The sequence below is a fragment of the Cupressus sempervirens genome, chromosome 11 (assembly GCF_028749045.1).
Source record: "Cupressus sempervirens isolate cs-2001-9-10 chromosome 11, ASM2874904v1, whole genome shotgun sequence".
NCBI lineage: Eukaryota > Viridiplantae > Streptophyta > Pinopsida > Cupressales > Cupressaceae > Cupressus > Cupressus sempervirens.
Genome location: NC_143128.1, coordinates 441,815,297 through 441,842,268, shown reverse-complemented (window position 1 = coordinate 441,842,268; position 26,972 = coordinate 441,815,297). Strand labels below are relative to the sequence as shown.

Genomic DNA, 26,972 nt, shown 5'->3' with positions numbered 1-26,972 from the left:
AAGCGTGTTAAAACAAGTTGTCTGCATGGAACACTGTAATTCCCATGATGTCTCTTCTAAAGGTAGGATGCAAGCTTCATGATTTTGAGTCAATTGTCAAGTTTGAGTAATGCCTAAATGTTGCATCTACATTGCTGGAGATTCGGGCAGTAATATATTTTGACATGTTTTAACTGGATTCTAATTCTGATGTATGGATCTATGTTTTATAACAGTCCAACCAAGTATTCAAAACTTATCCTTGAGAATATCAATGTCCTTCAATTGATTTGCATTTAAAAGAAAAAACATGCAACAATTCTTAGGTTTCTGATTAAGTGCTCCACTCCAAAAAGATGATATAAAAAATGAATGAAAGCATGGAAAATGTGAGGGTGACCAGCTCTTCTCCACAGTGAAAACCTGCATTCAAATATTGAGTTTAATACTTTATATAAGTTTCCATTCATTAATTTCCAATTGCAACATCAACTTGTCTAAACAATAGAGTCCACTGGAGAAAACATCCGGGATAATATGGCCTTTGTCAGATTCAAGGAGAATGGTGCATACCTGTCCCTTCTGCTCTCTTGTTTTACACCTACTTCAAACTTTGTTATAAATGCAATATCCTAATGCCCAGTTTGCCCATTTTACACATGGGTGGACCCAAAATCTACAGCCTACCTAAGTATTGAATAGTCTTGACTAATTGCCTCTTCAATCATTCATATGCCCTGGAATTGGCAATGGGAATGAAGCCTCCCCTTACCCTCCCAGCAACCTCATTTTCCTAGTTCAAAACTCTTCTCTTTCTTTCCCCAGTCAACCCTTTTGGAAAACTTGATCATTAAACTAGAGCTTTTGCACCAAATACTTTTAATTTAGCACAAGCCATACATCATTACTTCATCTTCAGGTTTGGATAGGTTTGAAACTCATATATGTTACATCCCAAATTTTTGACCTAATTTTAAATTTGCTCATAGCCATTAGATTGAACGGATTTTTCTTTCATAATCATGTGAAGTAGGTAGTTATTTATATCCGTTGTATTAACTGTTAATGAAGATGGTCGTTATCCATTATTGTCATGTGATGTTTAGTAGTTGCTTGGTTTTGGAATTATGGTTAATAATTAAATTCTTTTAATTGTTTATATGAAAATTATTATGGAACTTGTTATTAACGTGGAAGTAATGCATGGGTGATTGCAGGAGAAGATGAAAAGAGAAAGCATTGCTAAACGGGATCAGCAGAATGGGATACTAGCTTAGTCCAATCATCAGGATTGACAGGTATGACCTTAAATTGCCTTGGTAAGGACCTAACGATTTGAACTTCAAGATACAACTGAAGGACCCGCATGAGCTATTAAATAAATAATTTATAACATAAATAATTAAAATAAAAATATAATACATACCTCAAAGAATTTTGAATGATCTTTCACCATATTATTTTAATATATATCTATGCATATACACATAGATATAAATATAAAGTGACACCATAATATTTTTTTTTTTATAATATAATGATGCCACCTTACAGCTATATCTACGTGTATGGTGGTAGATATAAACCATAATGTTTTTTTTTTTGAATTATAACCTTCAAATCTTCTTCCATCCTTTTATTCTTTTATTTCTTATTTGAAACTGATTGTAACACTTGGCATATTTTTTTGGCATCCAAGAGCCAATAAATTTCCTTTATGTTACAGTTTCTTGGAAGCCAAAGAGTCCTTAACTTTATATATATATATATATAATGAGTTGGGAGAGACGGAGGACATAATATATCATTCCCGACTTCCTTCATTATTCCCGTTCTTCCTTGCTCATATTTCCGGCTTGCACTTACCATTCAAATCTCTACAAATTCCAATCGAAATCTCTACAAATTATAGCGTTGCCATTCTTGTTACAAGTCTGTCGTATATTGTTCTTCCTTGCTGAAGTTGAGGTTGCATTTACACACTATGGTTACGCCTAGTAATCAATTTGAAGAGGAGCTGATACACAAGCATCTAGCAAGACTCCAGACATTTCCATAATTTATACTAGGTCATGTGGTTGATCATTTTCCAAATATTGCTATAATTTCATTAACAACTATTATTGCATTTTGATTTCCATAGCAATAAGTTGTAGATTATACTCATTCACACTTAACTAACTTTAGGGAGTTGATTACTATAAATCATAGCAAAGTATCCAACACATGGAATCATGAATTATTTCTGCCATTGGAAATCAGAATCGAATGACTTTTATTTCTACAAGTCTCAAAGTATATAATCTCTCAAATCACAAACTGTGAAATGCTGGAAGCATCTAATTTTCATGAATTAACAGACAAAGCCAATTGCTCTGAGATTCCGAACACCTGGGATCACCAGCTATATAGCCATGGAAAGGTGAAGAGATGAGATGAAATCTGCAATGACATGGAAGTGAAATCAGATATGATACAATTAAATCCAAATAACTATACTTAATAGCTCATGCATGTCCATATTGTTGTTTCCCTATTGTCAAATCGAGCGATGGTGATTGGGTCATTGAACCCATCAGAAAAACCTTGGCCAAAGTCGTTTAAAGGCATGTTTGCCATCTATAATCACTTAATGTCAGTGGTGCCAGCTATTCAGACATATCCGTCCATAACTGTGCGGACATTCTAAACACCAGAATGCTCAGGTGGCTGGACTAAGAGTATCCCAAGCTTGATCCCAAAGTAGGGAGGGCCTTTCTAATTCAATAGATTGTGTGGGGATAAATATGGCCTGAGGTTGGGAGGTTAAGCCTAAGTCAATGCTTCTCCTTTTACCGAAAGTCGAGGCTTGCACAACCAACTAAAGACTCACCAGATAATACTTGTATGTTTTCTTTTTTCTTCTTTCCATGATAAGCAATTACTTTACTTGTATGTAGAAAAAGATAATTAATTGTTAATCTAGTTAATTCAATTGATCATTGATACAGTAATTTTTAATTAATTGTTAATCTAGTTATTTCAGTTGACCATTGATACAATTATTTCTAGTTAATCTTTAATCTAGTTATTTCAGTTGACCATTGATACAATTATTTTATTTCAGTTGCTGATTGATATAGTTATCTCAATTGAACATGGTTATTTCAGTTTACCGTTGATAGTTAAAACAATTAATATCATATGAAAAGGAATTCAGTTATCTGTTCAATGAATGTTGGGAAAATCTCTTATAAACTGTCTTTGTTTTGCTATGAAAAACCATTTGTTACAATATATCATTCGCATCCCATAGGAATTCATTAGAGCTTCATGGCTTGCATTAGCACCTGCCCCATGGATACTACATCTTGAGTAATCATCTAGACATTTTGAATCTTTGTTTGGCACATCTTTCCATCATGTTTACAGGCAACGGAGCTAGAATGCATCAAAGAAGTCAAAAGGATATCCCTCTGTCTATAGCAGGCTCCCTTAAAGTTCTTCTCAGTACCAGTGAGTTTCAAACACAGGCAAAATCATAGGCAACTCAAACACACAGGATTCAGAAGTCGGAAGCACCAGTGAACTAATACATAACGACGACTAAACCATGCTAAAAGGAGCAGACTGTGGACTGTCCTATCTCTCAGAAGACTTGTAACAGTGATAGCAGTGTCAATTCTATAACAGATCTATCATTCTAATCATCAACTGCATTACACAGCTGATCATCTTTCATGGATCCCTAAGGTCCCAAATTCTGAGCTAAGCCACTTTAACCATTGCATTTAAAGTTTCATTTGCACTCTCAGCTAATTATTGTTTCCCTGGTGAGCGTAACTGAAATCGACCAATCATCACATTCCTGTGAAGCTAGGTTTGACAAAAATGGCATGCAAATTGACTGGATTTGGTTTGAGGGCGGGAAAGACCCAGTTTAGTCTGAGCACCTCATATTTCCTTAAGATTCACTTGCTTAGACTGCTGATAGAACTTGCATGTTTAGTGAGGCAAGCAAACACGAAAAACAAGTTCCAAGCAGCACCAACAGAAGATCATTTTAAATCTACTACATCTGTTTGTGTTTAGTGACTAACTACCACCAGCTCACAACCACGACACTTCCACTGCCATTGACATTCATGTACAATACAGAGTCTCAATAGCAATGTCTCATACTTTCAGATCCCTGCATGAATTTAAGGACATGACAATATGAAATACATTCACAAAAGGAGCTTAAATAACAGGCTGTAAATATAGCCTATCCCACAAAAATTTGAGCCTCTTTAAGGTGTCCATTAGGTAATATTTGTACAAACCTGTGTTCCACAGGTACATGTCCCAAGCCTTTTTTGACATATTCCTATGATGGAGACAATTGGAGGATGCAAAGATGATTCAAAACATCCCCACATCATCCCTATCATTTAAAATATGGTCCAAATGCCCCAAGAACATGAGCACTACAGAGATCCACCAAGGGAAATAGCATTTTATGTTTTTGGGACATTTGGACATCCCTTTCTGATGTAGGAGCATCTTGGGTCAATGAGCAATCTTGCATCACCTGCAAACATTGCTTGTTTTCTGTACCTGTCTGCTGTTCGTAAAGTAGCCATTGCTGCCTTGAGTTTTGTGTTATGCGCGGTTAATATCTTGTTCAGTACCTATTTTAAGTCCTCAACCTAAGAGCGCAAAAGCTGATGTGTCACATGCATCAAGTTCTGTACCGTTCTTTCCGGTCTCTGTTTCCTGCGGTTTTCATCCAGCAAGGCATGTTATTTCTTTTGGCAGGGTTTCCTATAATGATGTGGCATCTTGCGCAGTTGGGATCCGACTCCTTACTTGTATTTGGACCTACCTTTAAGAATGCGTGAACAAATGATGCCCTTTACTTGGGTTATGGCTTACACCTCCAAGGCAAGACCTGTATAGTAATTAAATGCCTGACTGGCCGACTTGTGGTCTAGCTGGCTAGATAAAGACTTGGATTTGTTGTAGAAAATAGGTAGAATGGTAGTAAGAAAGTCTCTAGAAACGAAGAATAAATGGATAAGGAAGAGGGCGAGTTTTTGGTTCTGTACTTGTGAATCTTTTGTATTGGCCACAACACGGAAGGCCTCACAACCGGGTATAATAAGTTTTTCTACATATATTTTATCATGCTAGCTGTGTAATCAGTCAATGAACTTGTGAATTATGCGGTCCCTTATGCTGCAATTCTGTGTTTTCTTCCATGTGTACTCTTGGCAGGGCTGTTAGGTGATTGGATCTCGTCCTTTCATCTACCCACCCGTGTCATTTGGCACCTCAGTGTATCCCATATTGGGTGTCCCAAAAAGTGATTTTTTAATATCCCATCCTAGGGATCTTATTGGTCATGATCTTCACTCTTTATTTTCCCCTTTATCTAAAAAAATAAATCAGGGACATAGGCCCCAAACTCCCCACTTCCAGCCAGTGGGGAAAAAAAATAAAATGCTTCCCCACACCCCTTCTATCATTAAGTTTTTACTTTTAAATTCATTGTTCATCTTTTTTAGGCTGAAAATTATGTACAAAGATTATCCAGCAACACTATATGATGTAGAGGCAAAGGAGCCAGCATGGATTGATAAGGATGCTACTTCAAATGCAGGACTGGTTGGTGTGTGTTAGCACAGTTTGACCATGAGGAGTCCAGTAGTATCAGTGATGAGCAATTGAGGATAAGGAGTGAATTGTAAGAGGTGGCTTTAATGCAGTTCTGAGCCCTATTAATAAATGTGGCAGCAGAGTCTTGTCTCATTCTGGCAGCCCAAACTTCAGACAGCTTTGCAAGGATTTGTATTTGGTTGATATGCAACCTAAGTGTGGTTGGTTTTCTTGGAACAACAAGAGACTTGGTGAAGACAATATTTATAGTAGGTTGGACAGTTCCTTGTCAACTTAAAGTGGTTATTAGAGCAGGATGATTTTGTTTTTTCAGTCATCCAATTCAGTGGCTAAGATCACTTGCCCATAACCCTTGGCTTGTTCATCATCCAATGCTGAAGGGTATCCCTTTCAAAATGGAGTCCTTTTGGTGAGAACATCCAAATTTTGAACAATCTCTTAATGGGTGGTGGAATAAGGATCATGCTGGGAATAACTGTTATGTTCAGCTCTAGAACAAAGAGGATGGTGGCAACCTGTTTGAGGAAAAGTGTTGAATTAGGGAGGAGCTTGGTGAGGTGGAGAAGAAAATTGCAGTGTCTACCCTCTCTAGGGAGCTGCGGGTGCAAGAACAGACTTTACTTCTGAATCAGGAGAGTAATCAGCAGATGGAAGAGATTTTGGCAGCAGAATTCCGGAGTTGATTGGCTAGAAGAGGGGGACCGTAACACTAGGTTCTTTAAATTTTCAACAGAACAAAATCAATTCTCTCAGTTCTACGGATGATGCCCTCACTGATGAGGTAGCAGCTATTCATGAGAAGAGCAGAAATTTCTTTATGCCATTGTTGGGTTCACAACCTCAGGAGTGCAGGGTTGCTCAAGAGGCCCAGCTCTGTAACATCCCCTCCCTTGGTCTCTAATGATCTAAATGAGATGTCGAATGCTCCTTTTTCCCTTAATGCTCCTGACCTGGATGGTTTCCAGGCTGAGTTCTTCCAAATATTTTGGATGGTTGTTGGGTATGATGCTTGGAAGGCGGTTGAAGAATGCAGAAGATGGAAGTCAATGATGAGAGCAAGGAATCATACCTTCATTGTGCTCATTCCTAAGGAGGACACTTCGAATTTTAGAAATTATACGCCTTTTGCACTTTTTAACACCATATACAAGATCAACACCAAAGCAATGGCCAACAGAATTAAGGCTTGTTCAAACCAGAGTATTCCAGAAGAGCAAACTGGAGCAACCTGGCTTCTTGAAGGGGAGCCAGGTATTATCATTGGACATGAAACAATCCATTCTATTCAGCCCAGAAATAAGGAGGCGTGGTGATTAAATTAGACATGGATAAGGCTTATGACAGGGTTTCATGGGCCTTCTTGATTGAAGCTGTGAATAAATTTGATTTGGGAAGGGCTGGTGGTTGGGTTTATAGCCATGTTTCCTCCACTTCTATTTTTGTTCTTGTGAAAGGTGTTTCATCGAACAGCTTTGAAGCTAAGTGTGGGCTCCCCCAAGGCAACCCTTTGTCTCCCTTTTTATTGCTCATCCTGACCAAATGCTTAGGAAGACCTTTTAAGAGGGCTGCCTTAGAGGGTTCCCTAAGGGCTATCGCAGGTTTCTGGAGGTATCAGTGATGTTACCCATCTGCAATTTGTTGATGACACCCTCATTCTCAGTGAAGCCATGGCACGCAAAGCTAGAGGTATCAAGAGGAATCTTGAGCTTTATAAACAGGCTGCTGGTCAAATGATAAACCATGATAAGTCCAGTATGTAATGATCCCATCTTTTGGCCTTCACGTTCTTTTAGCAATTGACCAAGTGCGTGTGCGTTAGCCTTGTTCTACATGGTCCCGAGGGCTAACGAAGGGTTTAATGGGATCCTGGAGTGTTTTGGCCTAGTCATTTCCAATTTGGGCCAAAACGAAGTTGATTTACTCAGTTTCAGGCATACTTACTATTTTTAGTAAGTCGGCAGGACACAGTGCAGGTCAATTTTGGTGATTGGATTCAATACTCCTTGGTGAGAGCTTTCCGATGAGCTATCACTCGCATTATTCGGAGTCCGATTGCTAATACATTTTAATGCCTGAAGTTTTATTAAAGTAACGTCTAATTTAATTGTAAAATATTAAAGTGTTACTTTAATATTTATTTTATGGTGATGTGTACCCAAGGGAGACATAAGGGGTATTTTAATATATGTTTTATATATTACACATCTTATATCCCACATTGCCCATATGAGTTGAGCGGACCCTTGGAAATAGAATAAAAGGAAGCATTTGTGGCTTCATTAGGCAGGTTGAATATGAGAAGAAATTGGTGTGTGAGTTGCAGCTTTGTTCTTGGCATTTGAGGACGTCTATCCTCTCTTGTAACATTCTAGACGTCATTCCCTTGGGGTTTGGCCTTTGGAATTCTTTCTTATTGGCTTCATTATCAGGCAGTTTAGTTGCATTTCCAGCTACAGGCAGATTTGATATTTTGCTCATATCTTCTTCACTACTTGTCCGACGCTTATGCCGCTTGGAGGGAATGGTATTATGAAGGTAGTGGACTGATTGGAGGACAAAGTATTGTAGCAGCAAGTTCGTAAGCATGGGTTGGAGTATTATGACAATATTGCTGAAGTAATTAGTGAGTTGATAAATCTGCCATGTATTTGGTTTTATGAATTCTGAAAATAACATTTTATTAGCAGCAGTTCATTTCCACTTTGCATATTATTGTAGTTTCTTTCTTGTTTATGTTGTATGATACCAATTCCATGCACGAAACACAACAAACAAATAAACGTTTGATTTCCAGAGTTATAAGGGGTTTTAAGAAGTTGAATGCAAACTGTTTGACATAATTCCTTTCAGCAATTTGGTTTAGTTTTTTGGGACATCAAGGGGTGCCCATTACACAGTATTTTCTTTTTGGAAGAAAAATGCCTAGAATGATTGGATATATAGAATATTCTGGGTTTTGAAGTTGGCAATCTGCCTGGAAGTACCTTGGTGTGCCTTTGGTTAAGCAAAGATTGACTATGGATGATTGGAACTTGGTGATTGAATTCAAAGTAAACTTGCTTCCTGGAAGGAACATTTTCTGTCCTTAACTGGGCATATTTTGCTAATCAAGTCCTCTCCCTCTGATTCCCACCTTCATCATGTTGAAATTTCAGATTCCCAGTACAGTTGCCTGAATCATGGAAAGTGTGCTAGAATCCTTTTTATTGCATGGATGCAATAATGCCTTTATGTTCAGCTTGATCAGTTGGTCTGACGATTGTGAGGCCATGGAGATGGGGATATTGGGCATCAAATGCTAAAATAATATGAATAAAGATCTCGGTTTGAAGCTTTCCAAAAGAATTTATGAAGGTCATACATAGTGGAGCAAAATCTTGCAGGCTAAATACTTAGGCAAGGATAAGGAGAATTTTTTCTTTATTGATCTCCCCAAGGGGTCTAGCATCTAAAACTTTCTTAGGGCCTGGATTGATCTTATTTGTCTGGATGTCAAATGGAGATTGGAAAATGGACCAAAAATTAAGTTATGTCGGGATCGATAGCTTGATCTAAATGATTTTAAGGAACAATGGCATCTGTAGCCCCTTGTGACTTATTTTGAAGCTGTGGTGACCAAAAGAGTTAGTGCCTATATCGAGGTTAGGGAATCTGGGATTGAAAAGAAAGTGATGGTGTTATAATCGAGGAGGCTTGCAAATTTTATTTTGGGAGGACGGGGAGATTATCTCTGCTAACTGCCTGTGGTACAAGGTTGGTCTACCTAAGGGAAATGTGTGTTTTTAAATTGTTTGAAGGCAGCAGACTCTTGCATGGGATCAGTTTCAAAAGGTGGGTGGATTTGGCCACTCTCAATGTGCCATGTGTTTAAGTGCAATTGAGTGTAATGATCATTTACTTTTGCTTTGTCTGTTTTCTCTTCAGTTATGGTCCATTTTGCAACATTGGAGGTTGAGTTGGGTTATGCCAATGGATGCCCCTCTTCTCTGGACATCTAGTGGATTAAGATTATAAGTTCTGGTTTAGAACAGTTGGCTTGAACAAAACAAAAGAATCTTCCATAATAAGGAGAAAAGTTTGGAAAGGACATAGGACCTAGTTGAGAATCTATTGGCTAAGATTGAGGTGGCTTTAATGAGAAATTAAGAAGTGTAATAGAGGAAGAAGCTCCTTGGGAAAATGCTTAGCCACAATGTAGATGGTTGAGGGAGAGCTCTTATGGTAGGCAAGGGATGAAAGATAGGTGCCCCCAATGAAAGGGTTGATTAAACTCAACTTTGACAGGGCTGCCAAAGGCAACCCCGAGGAAGCTGGAAGAGGGTGTATTTCGTCATTGGCAAGGACAGTTGATGGGTCTAGTTGCCAGCAACTATCATCTATGGCATGGAAACTAGCAAGAAGGTCAAGGTCTAGGTTCTACTTATCAGGTTACTGGCTAAGTCCAAGGGGTGAATTTGGGTGGGAGATGGTTCTAGGTTGGTGATTAAGAGTATGTAGGGGGAATAGTTGAAAAGATGATGTCTTGGGGCAATCTTGGAAGTTGTCAAAGCTTTAAAAGGACATTTTGATGATCTTGATTTTTCTCTTGTGAAAATATCTAAAAAGCTAGTGGGGAACTCGGCTTCCAACATAGGTGTGGGGATGGGATCCATGTCAGGCAAAAATGAGAGTATTTAATGGGTGGTTGACACATATGATGTAATAAAGATTATGCAAGACAATATTAAGTCTCATCAACCTAAAGATAGGCAATTGGGATAGTAGTTTGTTTGCTTCTTGTACTATTATGGGATGCATTGGCAGTCTTGTTTCTTGTAGTTTGTTTATTCTCTATGATGTTGGCCTTTGGTCGAGGCATTTTTTGTGGCTCCTAAAGCCTTGAACCAGGCCTTTTATCATATCCATGTTTTAAGATAGAATTTTAATAATAATTAGATAATACAATGTTAGCAAATAAATAATGATAATAAAGTTATATTAAATCTAATACTAAAATATAAAAATAGGATAAATTAGTATTTAATATATATTATCAATGAAATAATATTTAGTATGATATTTTAAATGATTAAGAAATAATAAAATTAAAATGAATAAATAAAGAAATTAAATTAAATACAAGAGACAATATTGTAGAAAGTAATTTAACTTTATAAATAGAATTTAATAATAAATAATAATAAACGCAAATAAGTAAATAAATAAATAATATAATATAAATTAACTAAATCTATTGAAAAGTCAAGAGATGTTTAACGAATAGACACGACTCTTTAAAATTAAGATATAAAAGGGAGGAAAGTTTATTTTAGAGAGGAATATAAAAAGAGGAGAAGATAGGAGTTCAAGAAGAAAAAATGGAAGAGGAAAGTAATATGAAGAAAATGAGAAAGTGGCTTTCTGAAAAGGTATCAATGATAATGAAATGATGTGAACCTTCAAAAGGGTCATAATTATGAATAGTTACGACTCTTCAAAAATGTTGTAATTATAAAGTATTGGAACTTTTCCAAAAGATTTTAATTATAAAGTGTTGTGACTTTTCGAAAGGATTATAACCATGAAGTGTTGTGACTTTTTGAAAGGATTATAACCATGAAGTGTTGTGACTCTTGGAAAAGAAGAAAAAAAAGAGCCAACTACTGATAGAGCCACATGGACCAAGCAAAGAGGAAGGTAAGAAAGGTATGTTTATAGATTATATTTATTTAATTATGATTATAGATTTATTTATATTAATGAATTATACTTGTAGATAATTTATGCATATACATATGTATATGTAAAGATGTAATTTGAAATGGGTAAACACATGAATTAATGGTTAATGATTTAAGATCAAGAGAGTCCCTTTTTAGGGAAGAGAGTGATCTTAATATGGTTAATGGTTTAAAATCAAGAGAGTCCCTTTTTAGGGAAGAGAGTGATCTTAATATGGTTAATGGCTTAAGATCAAGAGAGTCCTTTTGGGAAGAGAGTGATCTTAATGTAGTTAATAGCTTAAGATCAAGAGAGTCCCTTTGGAAAGAGAGTGATCTCAATATGGTTATAAGGCTAGAATATTTTTTAGATGTTAACATATGCATATGTGCGAAGGGCCCTAAATAGAGAATGTCTCTTCTAGGAAGGACCGTAAAGGGAGCATTTCATAGAAGACGGAGAAGTAACCGAGGATCTAAAGATCCTCAATAGGGTTATTGATCCCGATGTGGAGACGTCTTTAAGGTTGGGTTAGGATAGAGGGTAAAATAGTGAAATATATTTTACTATTGTATAAATTCTAACATTGGTTTTGCAAGTATTATTATCCTTGCTAGTGGGACATTACAGTGGTATCAAAGCATGATCTTGTCATCCTATAGGGTTAAAAAGGATCTTAAAAAAATTATATCAAACACTAATATAGAAAGTTAAAGACTATTAGAAATGATCAAACATATCCATGATAGCTATGTAAGAAATCAGACTAAAAGAAATATCTATTTCAACTCAACAGAAGAAATTATCTAATTGCTTGAGGACAAGCAATTTGAGGAAGGGTGGACTGTCATATCCATGTTTTAAGATAGAATTTCAATAATAATTAGATAATACAATGTTAGTAAATAATAATGATAATAAAGTTATATTAAATCTAATACTAAAATGTAAAGATAGGAAATAATTAGTATATAATCTATATTATCAATGAAATAATATTTAGTATGATATTGTAAATAATTTAAAAATAATGAAATTAAAATGAATAAATAAAGAAATTAAATTAAATACAAGAGACAACATTGTAGAAAATAAGTTAACTTTCTATATAGAATTTAATAATAAATAGTAATAAACGCAAATAAGTATGTCACGCCTTGTTCAGTAATTTTGTAGCATCTTTGTTGGTATCGCTTATATTGGAAAAATTTGCATATTCAACGATGGCAACATCTGAAGAAGCCCTAATTTACTCGTGAAGTTCTGATATCAAAGGTTGATCTTATGGCATCTGCAAATTGACGAATGATGGATGCTTCGCAGGTCAGCTAGGGTTTTCTCTCCTCCCTAATTACGTTTTTACTTTCGCTGCTATTTTTACCTGAATATTTTCAAATGTTGCGGTTCAATTGCATTTGATTCTTTTCATTGCTTTTGTTTTGATCGCTGCAAAGTCCACTTGCTTGTTAATTAAGATTTGTGTGTATTTCGTAACCAACCTTTGTTTTGATATCTGAGCATTTTTTGGCTCATGGTGCGAAATCAATTTGAATATGTAGTGGGGACAAGTTTGCTTTTGATGCAGGAGGGAGACAATATGTGTATCCCTTTAAAAGTTTTTTTTTTAATTGTGCTTCTTCTTAGGTAGGCTAGGAATTTTAGACATTGAAATTGGATTGGCTTTTAAGTTGGAAATTCATAGAAACAAAACACCTAAAATTTTAGAAAGCCTTACATCAGGCTATTGAGTTTCAGACCCTGCAAAATTATCTTGAGCGTAATTAGAAAACAACTTTCGCAATAAATTTGAATGGAGATCACATTCAACATTTGACTCAGCTGAATCAAATGCCAATCTGACGAAACAAAAATTGAAGTTGAGATTACGACACTTTTTCTTAATCAGGCAAAATTTTTTATGGAATGATAAGGCGAACTTAGGGTTTCAAAATAAAATTTTCGCTGCACTAACCCTTGGTGCATGTCTTAACTTGGAAGTAATAGCTTCGTTTAAAAAGCAAATTCCTAAGTCAAAATACACTTAGGGATATCTAAAATATTGTTTTTAACTAACATTACTAACGATTATTTTGAGTTGCATCACTGATCAGCAGATTGGCAAGGTTAACCATCATCCAAAATAACAAAAGAAGAGGTTTTTACAAAGTATATAAAGATCTTGTCAATTTTGTCACACTCATCTCAGATAATGAATGGTATAAGTGATCATAATAGTAATCATTGGAGCTTACAAAATTCAGTGAAGAAATATAGTCATTTATTTTATATTTAAAAACAAAAGTTGAAAGTTGGTAACTGGGGTATGCCCCTTTTAATAATGTAACAATATAAGACCATGGTCCTGGGCAAGATTGGAGATTTTCTTCTCGGTTCTTTCCTACCAGTGCCCGCTTGAACATAGATATTTTGATGTTTTTTAATCAAATTAATATAATCAAAGGCTTCGGCCATTTACCGATCAAAAATAATAATAAACGCAAATAAGTAAATAAATAATATAACATAGAACAATTTAAATTAACTAAATCTAATGAAAAGTCGAGAGATATTTAACAAATAGACATGATTCCTTAAAATTAAGATATAAAAGGGAGGAAAGTTTATTTTAGAGAGGAATAAAAAAGAGGAGATAGGAGTTCAAGAAGGAAAAATGGAAGAAGAAAGTAATATGAAGAAAATAAGGAAGTGGTTTTCTGAAGAGGTATCAATGATATTGAAAGGATGTGAACCTTTGAAAGGGTCATAATTATGAATAGTTGCGACACTTCAAAAATGTTGTAATTATAAAGTATTGGAACTTTTCCGAAGGATTTTAGTTATGAAGTGTTGTGACTTTTCAAAAGGTTTATAACCAAGTGTTGTGACTTATCAAAGGATTTGTATTATGAAAGGTTGTGACTCTTGGAAAAGAAGAAACAAAAAGAGTCGACTAATAATAGAGCCACATGACCAAGCAAAGAGGAAGGTAAGAAAGGTATGTTTATAGATTATATTTATTTAATTATGATTATAAATTTATTTATATTAATGAATCATACTTGTGGATAATTTATGCATATACATACGTATATGTAAAGATGTAATTTGAAATATATAACACACGTGACTTCATTGGTTAATGGTTTAAGATCAAGAGAGTCCCTTATTAGGGAAGAGAGTGATCTTAATATGGTTAATGGCTTAAGATCAAGAGAGTCCCTTTGGGAAGAGAATGATTTTAATGTGGTTACCAGCTTAAGATCAAGAGAGTCCGTTTGGGAAGAGAGTGATCTTAATATTGTTATAAGGCCAGAATATTTTGTAGATGTTAACATATGCATATGTGTCAAGGGCCCTAGATAGAGAATGTCTCTTCTAGGAAGGACCTTAAAGGGAGCACTTCATAGAAGACGAAGAGTTAACCAAAGATCTAAGGATCCTCAAGAGGGTTATTAATCTCGATGTGGAGATGTCTTTAAGGTTGGGTTAGGATAGAGCGTAGAATAGTGAAATATATTTTATTATTGTATAAATTCTAATTTGTAAGTATTATTGTCCTTGCTAGTGGGGGCATTACACCTTTATAGAACTAGAAAAATGTGGTTGCAATGTAGCCTATAGGGTAAACGTTTTCTAGAGCAATAGATCGTGAAGGAAAGGTGAAGGGTGGTGCATTTTTTGGAACATTCGTTGACAATCCATTGAGGAAATAAGCCCTAGAAATGTTGTGCAAGTTATAGCAAACAATGTTTATAATTGTAGAGTGGATAGATGATTGTTGAGAAGCATTATTCACATACTTGTTGGATGCCTTGTGTTGCCCTCTTCCTCAACCTTATGCTACAAAAAGGTGGCACCTACTACCAAAATTGATTGGATCAATCAAGCATATGATAAGACCAAAGAAATCCAAGTGTTTGTCATCCACCACCATATGTCACTAGGCATATCTAAAACATTCTCAAAACTATAGTGCTCAAGATATGTTATATATGTTTCACTTCAATAAATGTTTTACTTTATTTCAATCTTATTTTTTGTAAATTTTACTTTTTTACTTTGATTTTCAAACAAGTTGTTAAGACCTATTTTGCCTTGATGATTTGTGAAGATTCATAAAGCACTTTCTAACATTATCGTCAAACCAAATAGGTTCGTATGAAGGCACTCTAGCACTTCAAGTGTGGCAAAGGTTAAGCAAATGATCCTATATGACATTAGGAGGGATTGTATTGAATATCTTCTTAATTTCATTGAGCCCATATTGAGTGTGATCCATTACACCAACACGATAAGCTTTTTTCGAGTGAGATATATGATGGCATCTACTAAATGATTAAGAAGATGAAAGTCATCATAAGTGTAAAAGAGCAAGATCCTAAAAAACTTTCTTCAAATAAATAAACAAAAACATTAGAGGGATGGAACAAAATGACCATTTTAATACATCGTGTCATTGGATTCAGACCCAAATATTGTACCATTGAGCTCCTTTCCATGTCAACACAAATTTCTCAATATAGTGATCTTTTAGTCAATTAAGGATGCAAGGTAGGACTACACAAACTCTTCATAGATCTTGGCATGTGAGATGTTATGAGGATCGAGTTCAAGGATTTTGTATGCTACAACAACTGTAGTATTGATGGGGCTCTATGACAAGTATGATGTTCATAGTTGCTGGCAGTTCTAGCCAATCATTCACACACTGATAAACTCTTGCCAATCATTCACACACCTACAACCTCTTCTAATCAAAATTATAAAAAAATTATTGCAAGTTCTATAATTAAAAAAAAGCTTTGATTTTCAAGTTCAATTTATAATTTAACTTTATATCTTCCTTTATCCATATAAACATAGTTACCCAAGTTCGTTGTTTTGGCCCAAGAACCCTACCTGGGTTCAAACCAGTTCAAAATATTGGTTTGTTTCGACCCAGGTTTGTTCAGGGTTTGATTTTCCCTGGGCTGGTTTGAACCCGCAGTCTAGAATTTGAACCCGGACAAATTTTGGCTGCCCAGATCAAATTTGGGACTAATTTGGGCAAATTTGGACAAATTTGGGATCTAAGATTCAAGTTACATAATTTAAATTTTATTTTAATTGTTTATACATCATGTCTTCATAGATGCTAGTTCATCTGCTTCAAAGAGAAATTGGAGCACATATTCTTTCATCCATTCAGTGAAGCGCAATAGGTTGCAATCAAAAAGAGCAGAGAAATTGGTGTTTGTGCATTACACCTTGCATCTCCTCTCGCACAAGACTAAAGAATACAAAGAACAGGAGACAAAGAGGTTGGATGTAGATGGAGAGTTGGCGGACTTGGATATTTCTGCTTCTCAGCTTACAATTGAAGACTTTGAAGATTTTGATGCCCATATTATTGTTGTTGGTACTGATCCCATTGGCCTTAGCTCTATTACTGAGTCAACTAACGCTGAAGGACTACGAGGAGGAGAAGAAGAAGAAGAAGAAGATGAAGAAGATGAATATAAAAAATTTATACATTATGATTAGTTGACTTGAAGTTGAAACAATGATACTTGAACTTGTTGTTATGATTCATGGATCATGATTTACTTTTAATGTTTTGAATCTTTGACGATGAACTTGAAAATTGAAAAATATGATGGTATGATCTTTATTCATGATGGTATGATCTTTATTCATGATGCTATGATTACAACTTACATGTTTAAAGTTTATGCCTATGGTGCTTTGTTGTTTAAATGATTAACGTAGTTTACATCATATGATTTTAGGATACCCTATGCTTCTAGGCTTCGTAAATATGTATATCTATAATTTTTTATAAATTTTACATGTTTTTGTATGAATGAACCCAAACGAACCCAAAACCCTTACCAAAATTTTGTCATACCGGCGAACCGGTTCTGCGAACCCGTATTTCAAACCGAACTCGAACCAGTAGCTAAGCATATAAATTTTATATAGGAAGAGGAGAAATATATATAGATATCTCTATATTTATATCATGCTCAAAGATGTATTCTCATCTCATTCACACATATATCTCTAATATATCTTCCTCATACTCATCCATGTCCCCCCCCCTCTCTCTCTTTCAAAAGCATTCTTATGGGGTCTTTTTTATATTTTTTCACAAACAATCTTAATAATCCTCCATATTTATCTCATGCTCAAAGATGTATTCTCATCTCATTCTCACAAATATCTCTCATCTCATCTCTCTCTCTCTCTCTCTCTCTCTCTCTCAAAGCATTCTTATGGTGTATCCTTTCACAAACAATCTTAATCATCCTCTTACCATGAAGTTGTCTTTTCCTATATGATGTTTATCCTTATTATAGTTTATTTAGGTTTATTTAGGCATGTCAAGTTGTGTTTAAGGCTATTAAAGGGCTGAATGACCTAAATAACAGACCCAAAATTGCCCAAATGACATACAAATTTGCCATGACCTTTATGATGCTTATCCTAGCATGACACTATTTGCGGTACTATTGATATTTGTCAGTGAGTTTAAGGGGATGAAATCTCCAGTGAAAAGCCCAAAAAAAAAGTAGGCCAAAAACTTCAACTGGGCTTGACTTATATATTGTAGATTATACACAATACAAAAACAAGTTGAATATGGAAAAGCAAAAATGGAACAAAATTACATTTAACATTTACATACTTAATTGAAAAATATATATATAAAAGAAGTGTTAACGACATGTTTTATTTGATTAAAAAAAGTAGCAAAAAAAACTATAATGCACATCCCATTTCAATGGTTCTAAACGAAATTTCAATATCTTCCTCCAATTCCCACCCCACCTTTGTTATTAATAGATATAGAACCATGTATTGGATGAGAAATCACATTAATTAACAAGAACTAGAAGTTACTCATAAATCCAATCATTATTTAAATTACTTCTTTGTTTTGATGGCTTCAAATCTAAAATAAAGATCAAAAACTTAACAAGGTGTGTATTATATTAATATATTGTATCCTCTCTAAATGGACATAAGCTTTAATATTATACTTTGGACATTTGAAATGTCTTGGGCAACTGAAAGTTGAAATGAAACAAATTAGATATTGATGGTTTCGTCACGATGTGTGGCAATATTCCTTTGGCTTTGACAATGCCTATTTGGCAATTTGGTAATCACATCTTAGACCATAGGAACATACTTGCTTTTCATTAAATCTCACTCTAAGTGGCAAATTGATATAAGTGAAGTGATAGTACATATAGTACATTTTATTGGGTCAATAGGCCAATAAAGAGTAAACTTTTGTGTAAATATAATCATTTGGCGGTAGTCCTAATATGAACAAAAATAATTATTTTTGTCTTTTTGCTTTTTCTAAATTGATCTTCACATTATAGATGATATACATTATGCAAAAAGGTGGAATATGGAAAAGAAGTGAGGGAATCTGGAAAAGCATAAATGAAACAATATTCGGTCTACCATTTATTTGAATGGCTGATTGATATAAATGGAGAAAAGGTATTATTGTCATGTTTCAATTGACAAAAATAGCAAACACTTCCATCCACATGCCAATGGGTTCTGCAAGAAATTTCAATGTTTTGATTCTTTTCAAGTTCTCTATGAACAATATTTCACATTATTGTTGGTAGACAAGGTGGAGAGCTCTAGTGTTGTTAGTGTCAATTAAGTTGAGATTGTGAAATTGATTTTCCAAGCTCATGAACTGACTCAAGTTTCACAATAAAAATCTTGCTCGAGGACATATTGAGATTATTCATTTTGTCTTCAAAATACTTCACACGATTTTCCACAACTATATGTTCTCTTTCCTCATTATACTATTTGCAAGACCCATAGCAGAGCCACAAGCTTCTTGTGACTATACTATGCTTAGACTCATTCTAACATTAGCGAGATCATCAAGAAATCCCATTTGATTGGCAAGAAAGAAAGCCACAGACAAGGCACAGTGGTTATGATAACGAGTCTAGCTTCACCAACTTAGGCACTGTTTTCAAACAATGATAACTGAAACCGCCATTAAAACTACTAATAAGAGCCTCAAAGTTGACAAAAACAAGGGAAACAAGCATGAAGACTGACAATCAAGGTGATTTGTAAAGCTTTGCTTGTAGGTTTTTCAACTTTTAATATTGGTAGTTATATGCCTTTCATAGCCACCTACATGTTCTATTACTCGCATATATCTAGTGCAAATCATGGGACTAAGTTATCTATCTAAATAAAGTTAATTTCACTTGCTTTATTTATCTATGTTTCCATAACAGGAGGGCAGGGAAACAAGTTTCCGAAACATATTTTTCTTCCCTAGAGCAGGGGACAGTATTGGACAGTAATGGGGGCAGCTATAAAAAAATATGAAAATTTAATAACATATAGGGAAATTTTAAATATCATATGAAAGCATAGATGAAGCACTATTAGATACAATATAAAGTCTTAACATGTAACATTTGTGTTAAATAATTTAAATTGAGGGTTCACATGAGAGTGGAAGTCAATTAGATTATCAAATTCAAGCATTAATTTTATGGGACAACCATCAGATGGGTTTCCGGAAGTTTCTGAGTTCCCAGGGCATCCCGTTCAGGGACTGGTCAAATTACACCCAAAACTCGTCCCTGTATAACACTACTTTATTTATTAGCTTAGCAGTTAACGGAAACTCCTCCATTTCTGAACTTTACACAAATGCCTTTATAAAGTTTTACCACATTAAGACCAATTCAGATTATAACCTACTGAGAACTGAACTCTAACCAGCATCCAATGATGGGATATTTTAAAATAAAAGCAGAACTAGGTCAGCAAAGTTGGGTTCTAATAAACCATAAATGTATATGAAAATTTGCCCCAGCCAGTTCAGAAAAAAATGAGTAGATGCAGGGGTTCTCCACTTAGTGTGGTGGTTAAGAGAAGGTGGTGGTGTTGTTCCCACCCAGGTTCAAACCCCCACTGGGCCATTGTGATCACGGACTTGTGCCTTCCATGATCCAATGTGCTTGCGGGTTTGGGCCTCAGCTTTGCAATAAAGGGATGAGTTCCCCATCTGTGACCTCAATTGTTCATAGCTCCATGTCAAAAGCATTTCACATGGACCCAGATGGTATGTCATGCCAGCATCACCAGTCACATTAAAACATTTACCACACACTTATTTCGAAAAAAAATTGGTAGTTGCAATTTTAATCTTGACAGCCAAAATTCTTATGTAATTGACAACAAATAATCCATGAAATGTAAATTCGTTATAAAAATATAGTTTCAACCAGTAAAGAAAGCAGTGGCAGAGATTAATATCAAATGAATTTTCACCAATAGTGGGAATGGTTGTAACAATCTCTCCCAGCTTCAACTTATATAGAATAGTAGTCTTTCCAGCTGCATCAAGACCGACCATAAGAATTCTCATCTCCCTCTTGGCAAACATGCGCTGGAAAAGCTTGGTGAAAGTTAAACCCATTGTAAATCCTGATACAATAACAATATTTAATATTCAAATAGGATCTTACGACTTATAATGGCAGAGCATGTCCTAAGAAAAGAAATACAATCCATAATAAACAAAAAGGAATAAACACACTGGCACACCATTATTTAATAAAGAGAAAAATAGGCAGACAACAAAATAATAAAATTATTGCCAAGCAATGACATCGTATGCCCTTTCTGAAACTAAAATTTCACTCTGATATATAACTGGATCATCTAATATGACAACTTCCCGCAATACACCAACCAAAATCATAGAATAAAAATTGAAGCAAGCATAACAAGAGAAGATTATTTTAACCACTAAAATTACGCTCATCTTCCTAATGAACTATAGTAATGAGATGCAAAGCATTTTAGCATAAATAATTTCAATTTTGAAGACAATGAGTTCAGTTGACTTTAAATAAACACGACACGAGTGAATGTTGGATACAGTGAAAAAACAAATATTTTGAGAGGACGTGAAGCAATTCGTAAGACAATTTAATCGGAATGGGTCCAGGATTGACGGTATGCTGAAACAAATTCATATAGATAACGATTAGATGGAAGCAGATACTATTATATATACCAGATTCAAACAGATTGTTTAGAAGTACATTGTAGTCTGTAATTAAGCATTTGGGTGTAGATCGGATAAAATCAAAGGTTAAATGCAACTTTTTGATGTCTGCAGAAAGTTTTGGTACAATTGAAACTCGATAGTTAAGTGTTTAGGTCTTTGATTTCTGTCCAGTATATCATGTAATTATTCATAGCAAGGCCCGGTGTTCAAAATCGAGCAAAACATATCATTAGTAGTATACTACATCTAATTCTTATGTGGCAGACTGCAATGGACAGCGCAAAGGCAAGGAACTCCTCAGATGTCAAGTTGAAGGAACACGTGAGCCTCCAAGAACGACATCTCTGATTTTTCATGGCCCAGATAGGACTCCAAACTAAAATCTTCCCAACACAAAATCTAAGCTGTTGCCATGGTTAAATATTGCTTAATATTTTCAGCTCGGAATGTAAATCGCCTTAATACAAATAAGGGATTTCGATGAAACTCAAACAGCGAACAGCCAGCGGTTCAAATCAGATTCAATTGAGCATGAGCTACCGATGCTTAAAAGATAGAGGAAAAAAATTGGACACTAAAATGCTACTTCGTACATCCCGGCGATCTAATACAGCAGAGACGGTGCGTAAACTAAGGAATTTTACAAAATCTTACGCCCAGCAAAACTTTTTTTTTTCGAAACCAGAAAGGAAGTTGCAAAGAATAAACTGAAAAATCAACGTTGGGAAAGGCATGTGGATACGTACCTGGTAGATGCTCAACCTAAAACACTGGAAGATGGAGATATTTTTCTTTAATTTCGAAGAAGTCAGTACTCGCGTTGAACAGGCGCGAGATGAAATCCTCTGAGCTTCAAAACACTGAACGTTTGGAACCGCCTCCGCTATTTAGTCTACGCTATATCGCGTGCAAATTCAGCCCTCGTCTCTCATTGGTAAAGTGAAAGAGGTTCCCGACGGCTTAAAATAAACGCGGCTAGCAGAGATTTAAATTGACGCGCGTTTACATAAAACATCGTACGAGTAATTACTGATCCCTGTGCAAATGGGCGTCAAACTTATGTCGCAAGAGCACCAGAGGAGACAACTTGACCCCTGCGATGACGTTCGATGAAATGCTTCTCGAGTCTGCCCACATGCACTTTTGAATCAAAAATCTTTTTACAATAATCTAAGCATTCTTGTTTCCCGAGGAGCTATTGAGAATCAACTTTGAGGGGAGAATGAGAGGTGTGCGTTGGGATTGGAATGTTCGGGGCAATTAAAGGGGAAGAATATGCCTGCATTTTTACCGGGGATTGGCATGGGCCTTGGAATCCCATTCCTCATCAACGGTTCCTCTTTCATCCAATAACAGATAGCAATTGGACCCACAGGTTCAATGCGTGAGCTGATGAGTTTTTTCATGGTCAAGCTTTTATTATTATTATTATTTAGAAATTAAAAGGGACTGAAAAATAAAAAATATAAAGAACTAATTCAGGAGAGTTTGAAATCAAAACAAAGTTACCATAAATTGAAGAACTAATTCAATCAAGAGAGAGCTCATTACAATAATATTAAAGAAGTGGCAAACATTATCAAAGAGTTGTAGGTGTTGGTTGTGGAGCCGGTGTGTTGGCTACCTGTTTGGGCAGTTTTTCTAGTTTTTACTTTTGCTTTCTAGCTTGTTTAAACTCTAGGTTCCAGGGCCTTTAAAAACCTGGTTGTTTTTTATGGTTTATACTTTTAGTTTTAGATCCTTGTAAAATCCGGTTATGATGTTTTAAACTTTAGGTTTCAAGTCCTTGTAAAACCTGGTGGAGCTTTAATGTTTATCTTTAATTTTTTGTAAAAGGTTTCAAGTCCGTTCAAAACTTGTTTTTACCGTAAACTAAAACATTTAAGTGATGTATAGAAGAAGTGTTAGAAGAATGAGAGAGACATCTATTTTATAGAGATGAGAAAGGAGTTGCATGTGGTTGCATGTGTTGTGTAACTCTCGTTTCTATGAATGAAACCATTCATAATAAGTGTGTGCAAAGTGTCAAAGATCCTCTTAACGGGGATAAACTAATTTCCTTATAAAAGAAATTTACAAAAATGAGTTGCCCTGACACATGGACAAGAGGAGAGGTAAATAACATGTCCTCACATGTGGACTAGAGGACAAAATACATGAAGGATACCTTAGTTTGTCCCAAATTAAATAAATACAACCAAGGGAAGATTACTAATTCTAACACTGCCCTTAAACTTTACTTAGGGAGATTACATCAAAGAGTATTAAACCCAAATTTTTACAACGAGATTCAAATTTCTCTCTAAAAAGAGGCTTTGACAAAATATCGGCAACTTAATCTTCACCCTTGTAATAGATGAGGGACATTTACTTTTCTTCAATTTGCTCTCTAAGGAAGCGATGGTGGAGAGAAATATGCTTTGACTTTGCATGGTATATAAGATTTTTAACCAAGGCTATTGCACTTTGATTGTCACAATACAAAGGTGTAGGTTCTTGTTGAGGTAGACCCAAATCTTCAAGTATTATTCTAAGTCATAGAGCTTCTTTAGGTGCATTAGTACAACTTTTATATTCAGCTTCAGTAGAGCATAGAAAAACAGAGGTGTCTTTCTTACTTTTTCAAAATATGGCACTAGAACCAACAAAGAAACAATAACCACAAGTAGATTTATCATCATTAAGATCTCCACCTAAATCTAAATCAGTAAATCCTTGTAAAGTAAAATTAGAATTTGCATCATAAAATAAACCAAGATTAAGAGCTCCTTTGATATATCTTAAAATTCTTCTAAGAGCTTTGAAGTGTGTTTGTTGAGGTTTGGACATATATTTTGAAATTAAACCAACACTATATGCAATATCGGGTCTAGTAAGAGTAAGATCATTCAAACTTCCTTCAAGTTGTCTATAAGAAGTAGCATCAACAAAAGGAGTGTTCATATTAACCATTAACTTAGTTCCTAAATCACATGAAATAGAAACATGGTTAGGATCATTCATTTGAAATTTATCCAAAAGATCTTTCACATACTTGTTTTAAGAAAGAAAAATACCCTTAAGTATTTTCCATATTTGCATTCCTAAGAAGTAATGTAAAATTCCTAGATCAATCATTTGAAATTTATTATTAAGTTGAAACTTAATATCATATATTAAAGTGCTAGAACTTGAAGTAAGAATCAAATCATCAACATATAGAATAATAATGACAATATCATCTTGAATATGTTTGATGTATAAGTTAGGATCATTTTTACTTCTATCAAGACCTTGAGAAATAAAGAAAGCATTGATTTTGGAATACAACTCTCTAAGAAATTGCTCTAAACCAAAAATATATTTCTTTAGTTCACATATTAAATGTTTATTACCTTCTTTGATAAAATCGAGTGGTTGAACCATATAAATTTCTTCATGTAAATCACCATTTATAAATGCACTTTTAACATCTATTTGATGAATAGGCCAATTCATTTTTTAAGCTAAATCAAGCAAAAAAATTATAGTAGGCATCTTAGCAATAGGTGCAAAAGTTTCATTATAATCTAAACCTTCAATTTGAAAAAATTCTTTAGTGACTAGCCTAGTTTTAAACTTACAAATTGTATTATTGGCATTGAGTTTAGTTTTACATAACCATTTGCACGAAACTAAATTCTTACCATGAGGTAAAGGAACTAAATCCCAAATTTGATTATAAATTAAAGTGTCATATTCCTCTTGCATAGCATTTTGCCAATGAGGTTGAATCTTATCTTGTTTAAAGTTTTGAGGATCATTAGAATTCATAAGAGAAGACATCAAACCATAATTGCAATAGTTAATTCTCCTAGGTTTAAGTCCACTAATTCTAGTAAGATAATCATCACTTTCATTAAGTAAACCTTGAAACCATTTAATTTTTTTCTTAGTAGTTATAGATTCATCACTAGAAGAAGAGTCTCATCTATAAATGCATCATTAGTATCAACATTATCATCATTACTAGCATTAGAAGAAATAGTAGGAATAAAAGAAGATACTTGGGGAGTAGAATTTAGAGAAGGAAATTGGTCCTCCACTACCACAATTTTACTTCCACAAAATTCATCATCTTGAACCTTAGAACATTCATGTACTTCATTTTCTACTATACAAATATCTCTTGCAACTTGTGCTTTGTTAGTAAGAGGATTATAAACTCTATAACCTTTAATACTTTCACCATACCCAACAAATATAAATGGAGAAGATTTAGCATCTAAATTATGTCATTTTTGTTTGAGTATGAACATAAGCAATAGATCTAAATATCCTTAAGTGTTGTAAATTGGGCTTCCTGCCTGACCAAGCTTCTTTGAGAGTTATATCTCTCAAAGCCTTAGTAGGAGTTATGTTAAGAATATAAGTGGCACAAGCCATAGCTTCAACCCAAAACTTGTAATCCATATTTTTAGCATATAACATACATCTAGGCATTTCCACAACAGTTTTATGCTTCTTTTCTACAACATCATTTTGTTGTGGTGTATAAGGAACAGTAAGTTGATGTTTAATACCAAAAGATCTTAAGTAAGAATGAAAAGTATTATTAACATGTTCAGCACCATTATCAATTCAAAGAATCTTAATCTAATAATCAAATTTTCTTTCCACAAACATATGAAATTCAACAAAAGTATCAAGAACTTGATCTTTACTATGTAAGAAATATATCCAAATTCTTCTAGTAAAATCATCAATAAGAGTAAGAGCATACTTTGAACTTTGAATGGAGATGTTCTCCATAGGTCCTAAAAGATCACTATGAATAAGTTGTAACTTATGATATGCCCTTCATGATGAACCATGGGGAAAGGGCTCCCTGTGCATTTCTTCACTCATGCACCCAATGCATACAAGATGGAACAATATGAGGCAATCCTTCAACCATATTAGATTTTTGCATCATTGAGATATAATCAAAATTCAAATGACCAAGCCTTTCATGCCACATATTAAAATTAATCTTTGCTTGCAAAGAGTACCTTTAAGAGGTAAACTCATAAAATTTAAACAAGTTATCACAATCCAACTTAGCATTAACAATAACTTGATTAGTATTAGGATCAATAACAGAGTACATGTCCTTATGAAATTCAACCTTATACTCTCGACATAACTTAACAACTAAATAAAGATTGGATTTCAAATCAGGAACATAAAGAACATCATGTAACTTTCCATTTATAACACTAACATCACCAAATCCTTCAACTTTGCAACTATGGTTATCAGCTAATTGAATTGGAACATTTGAAGGATTAGGTTGCAAAGAATCAAACACTTCGCTATGAGATGTAACATGTTGAGATGCACCACTATCAACAATCCATTCTAAATGTTTAGAAAGATTATAACTAATAGTAAAAGCATGATGAGATTGATTACCATGAGACTTTTTATTATTTTGATGATTGTTATTGATAGTTTGCTTATCATTTTGGTTTATAAAATAATTATTATTAAATGATCATCTTTCCCACAATAAATACAATGGTTTTTTTATTAGGACTATTATATTGATTAGGATAGTTATTATTATGATTCGTATTTTGATTATTATTGT

At 34.5% G+C, this 26,972-nt stretch overlaps 1 protein-coding gene across 1 annotated transcript in view; it reads right to left on the bottom strand.

Moving 5' to 3' along the window:
* Positions 1-22,241, bottom strand: part of LOC149530319 (ADP-ribosylation factor 1-like) — a 60,235-nt gene extending 37,994 nt beyond the window's left edge. The window contains exons 1-2 of the mRNA XM_089811529.1: positions 22,129-22,241; positions 20,638-20,793 (exon numbers count right to left, since the gene is read on the bottom strand). Of these exons, the coding sequence (XP_089667655.1) occupies positions 20,638-20,785 (148 nt within the window). The 5' untranslated portion in view covers positions 20,786-20,793; positions 22,129-22,241. The remainder of the gene's footprint in view (positions 1-20,637; positions 20,794-22,128) is intronic.
* Positions 22,242-26,972: the final 4,731 nt, after the last annotated feature.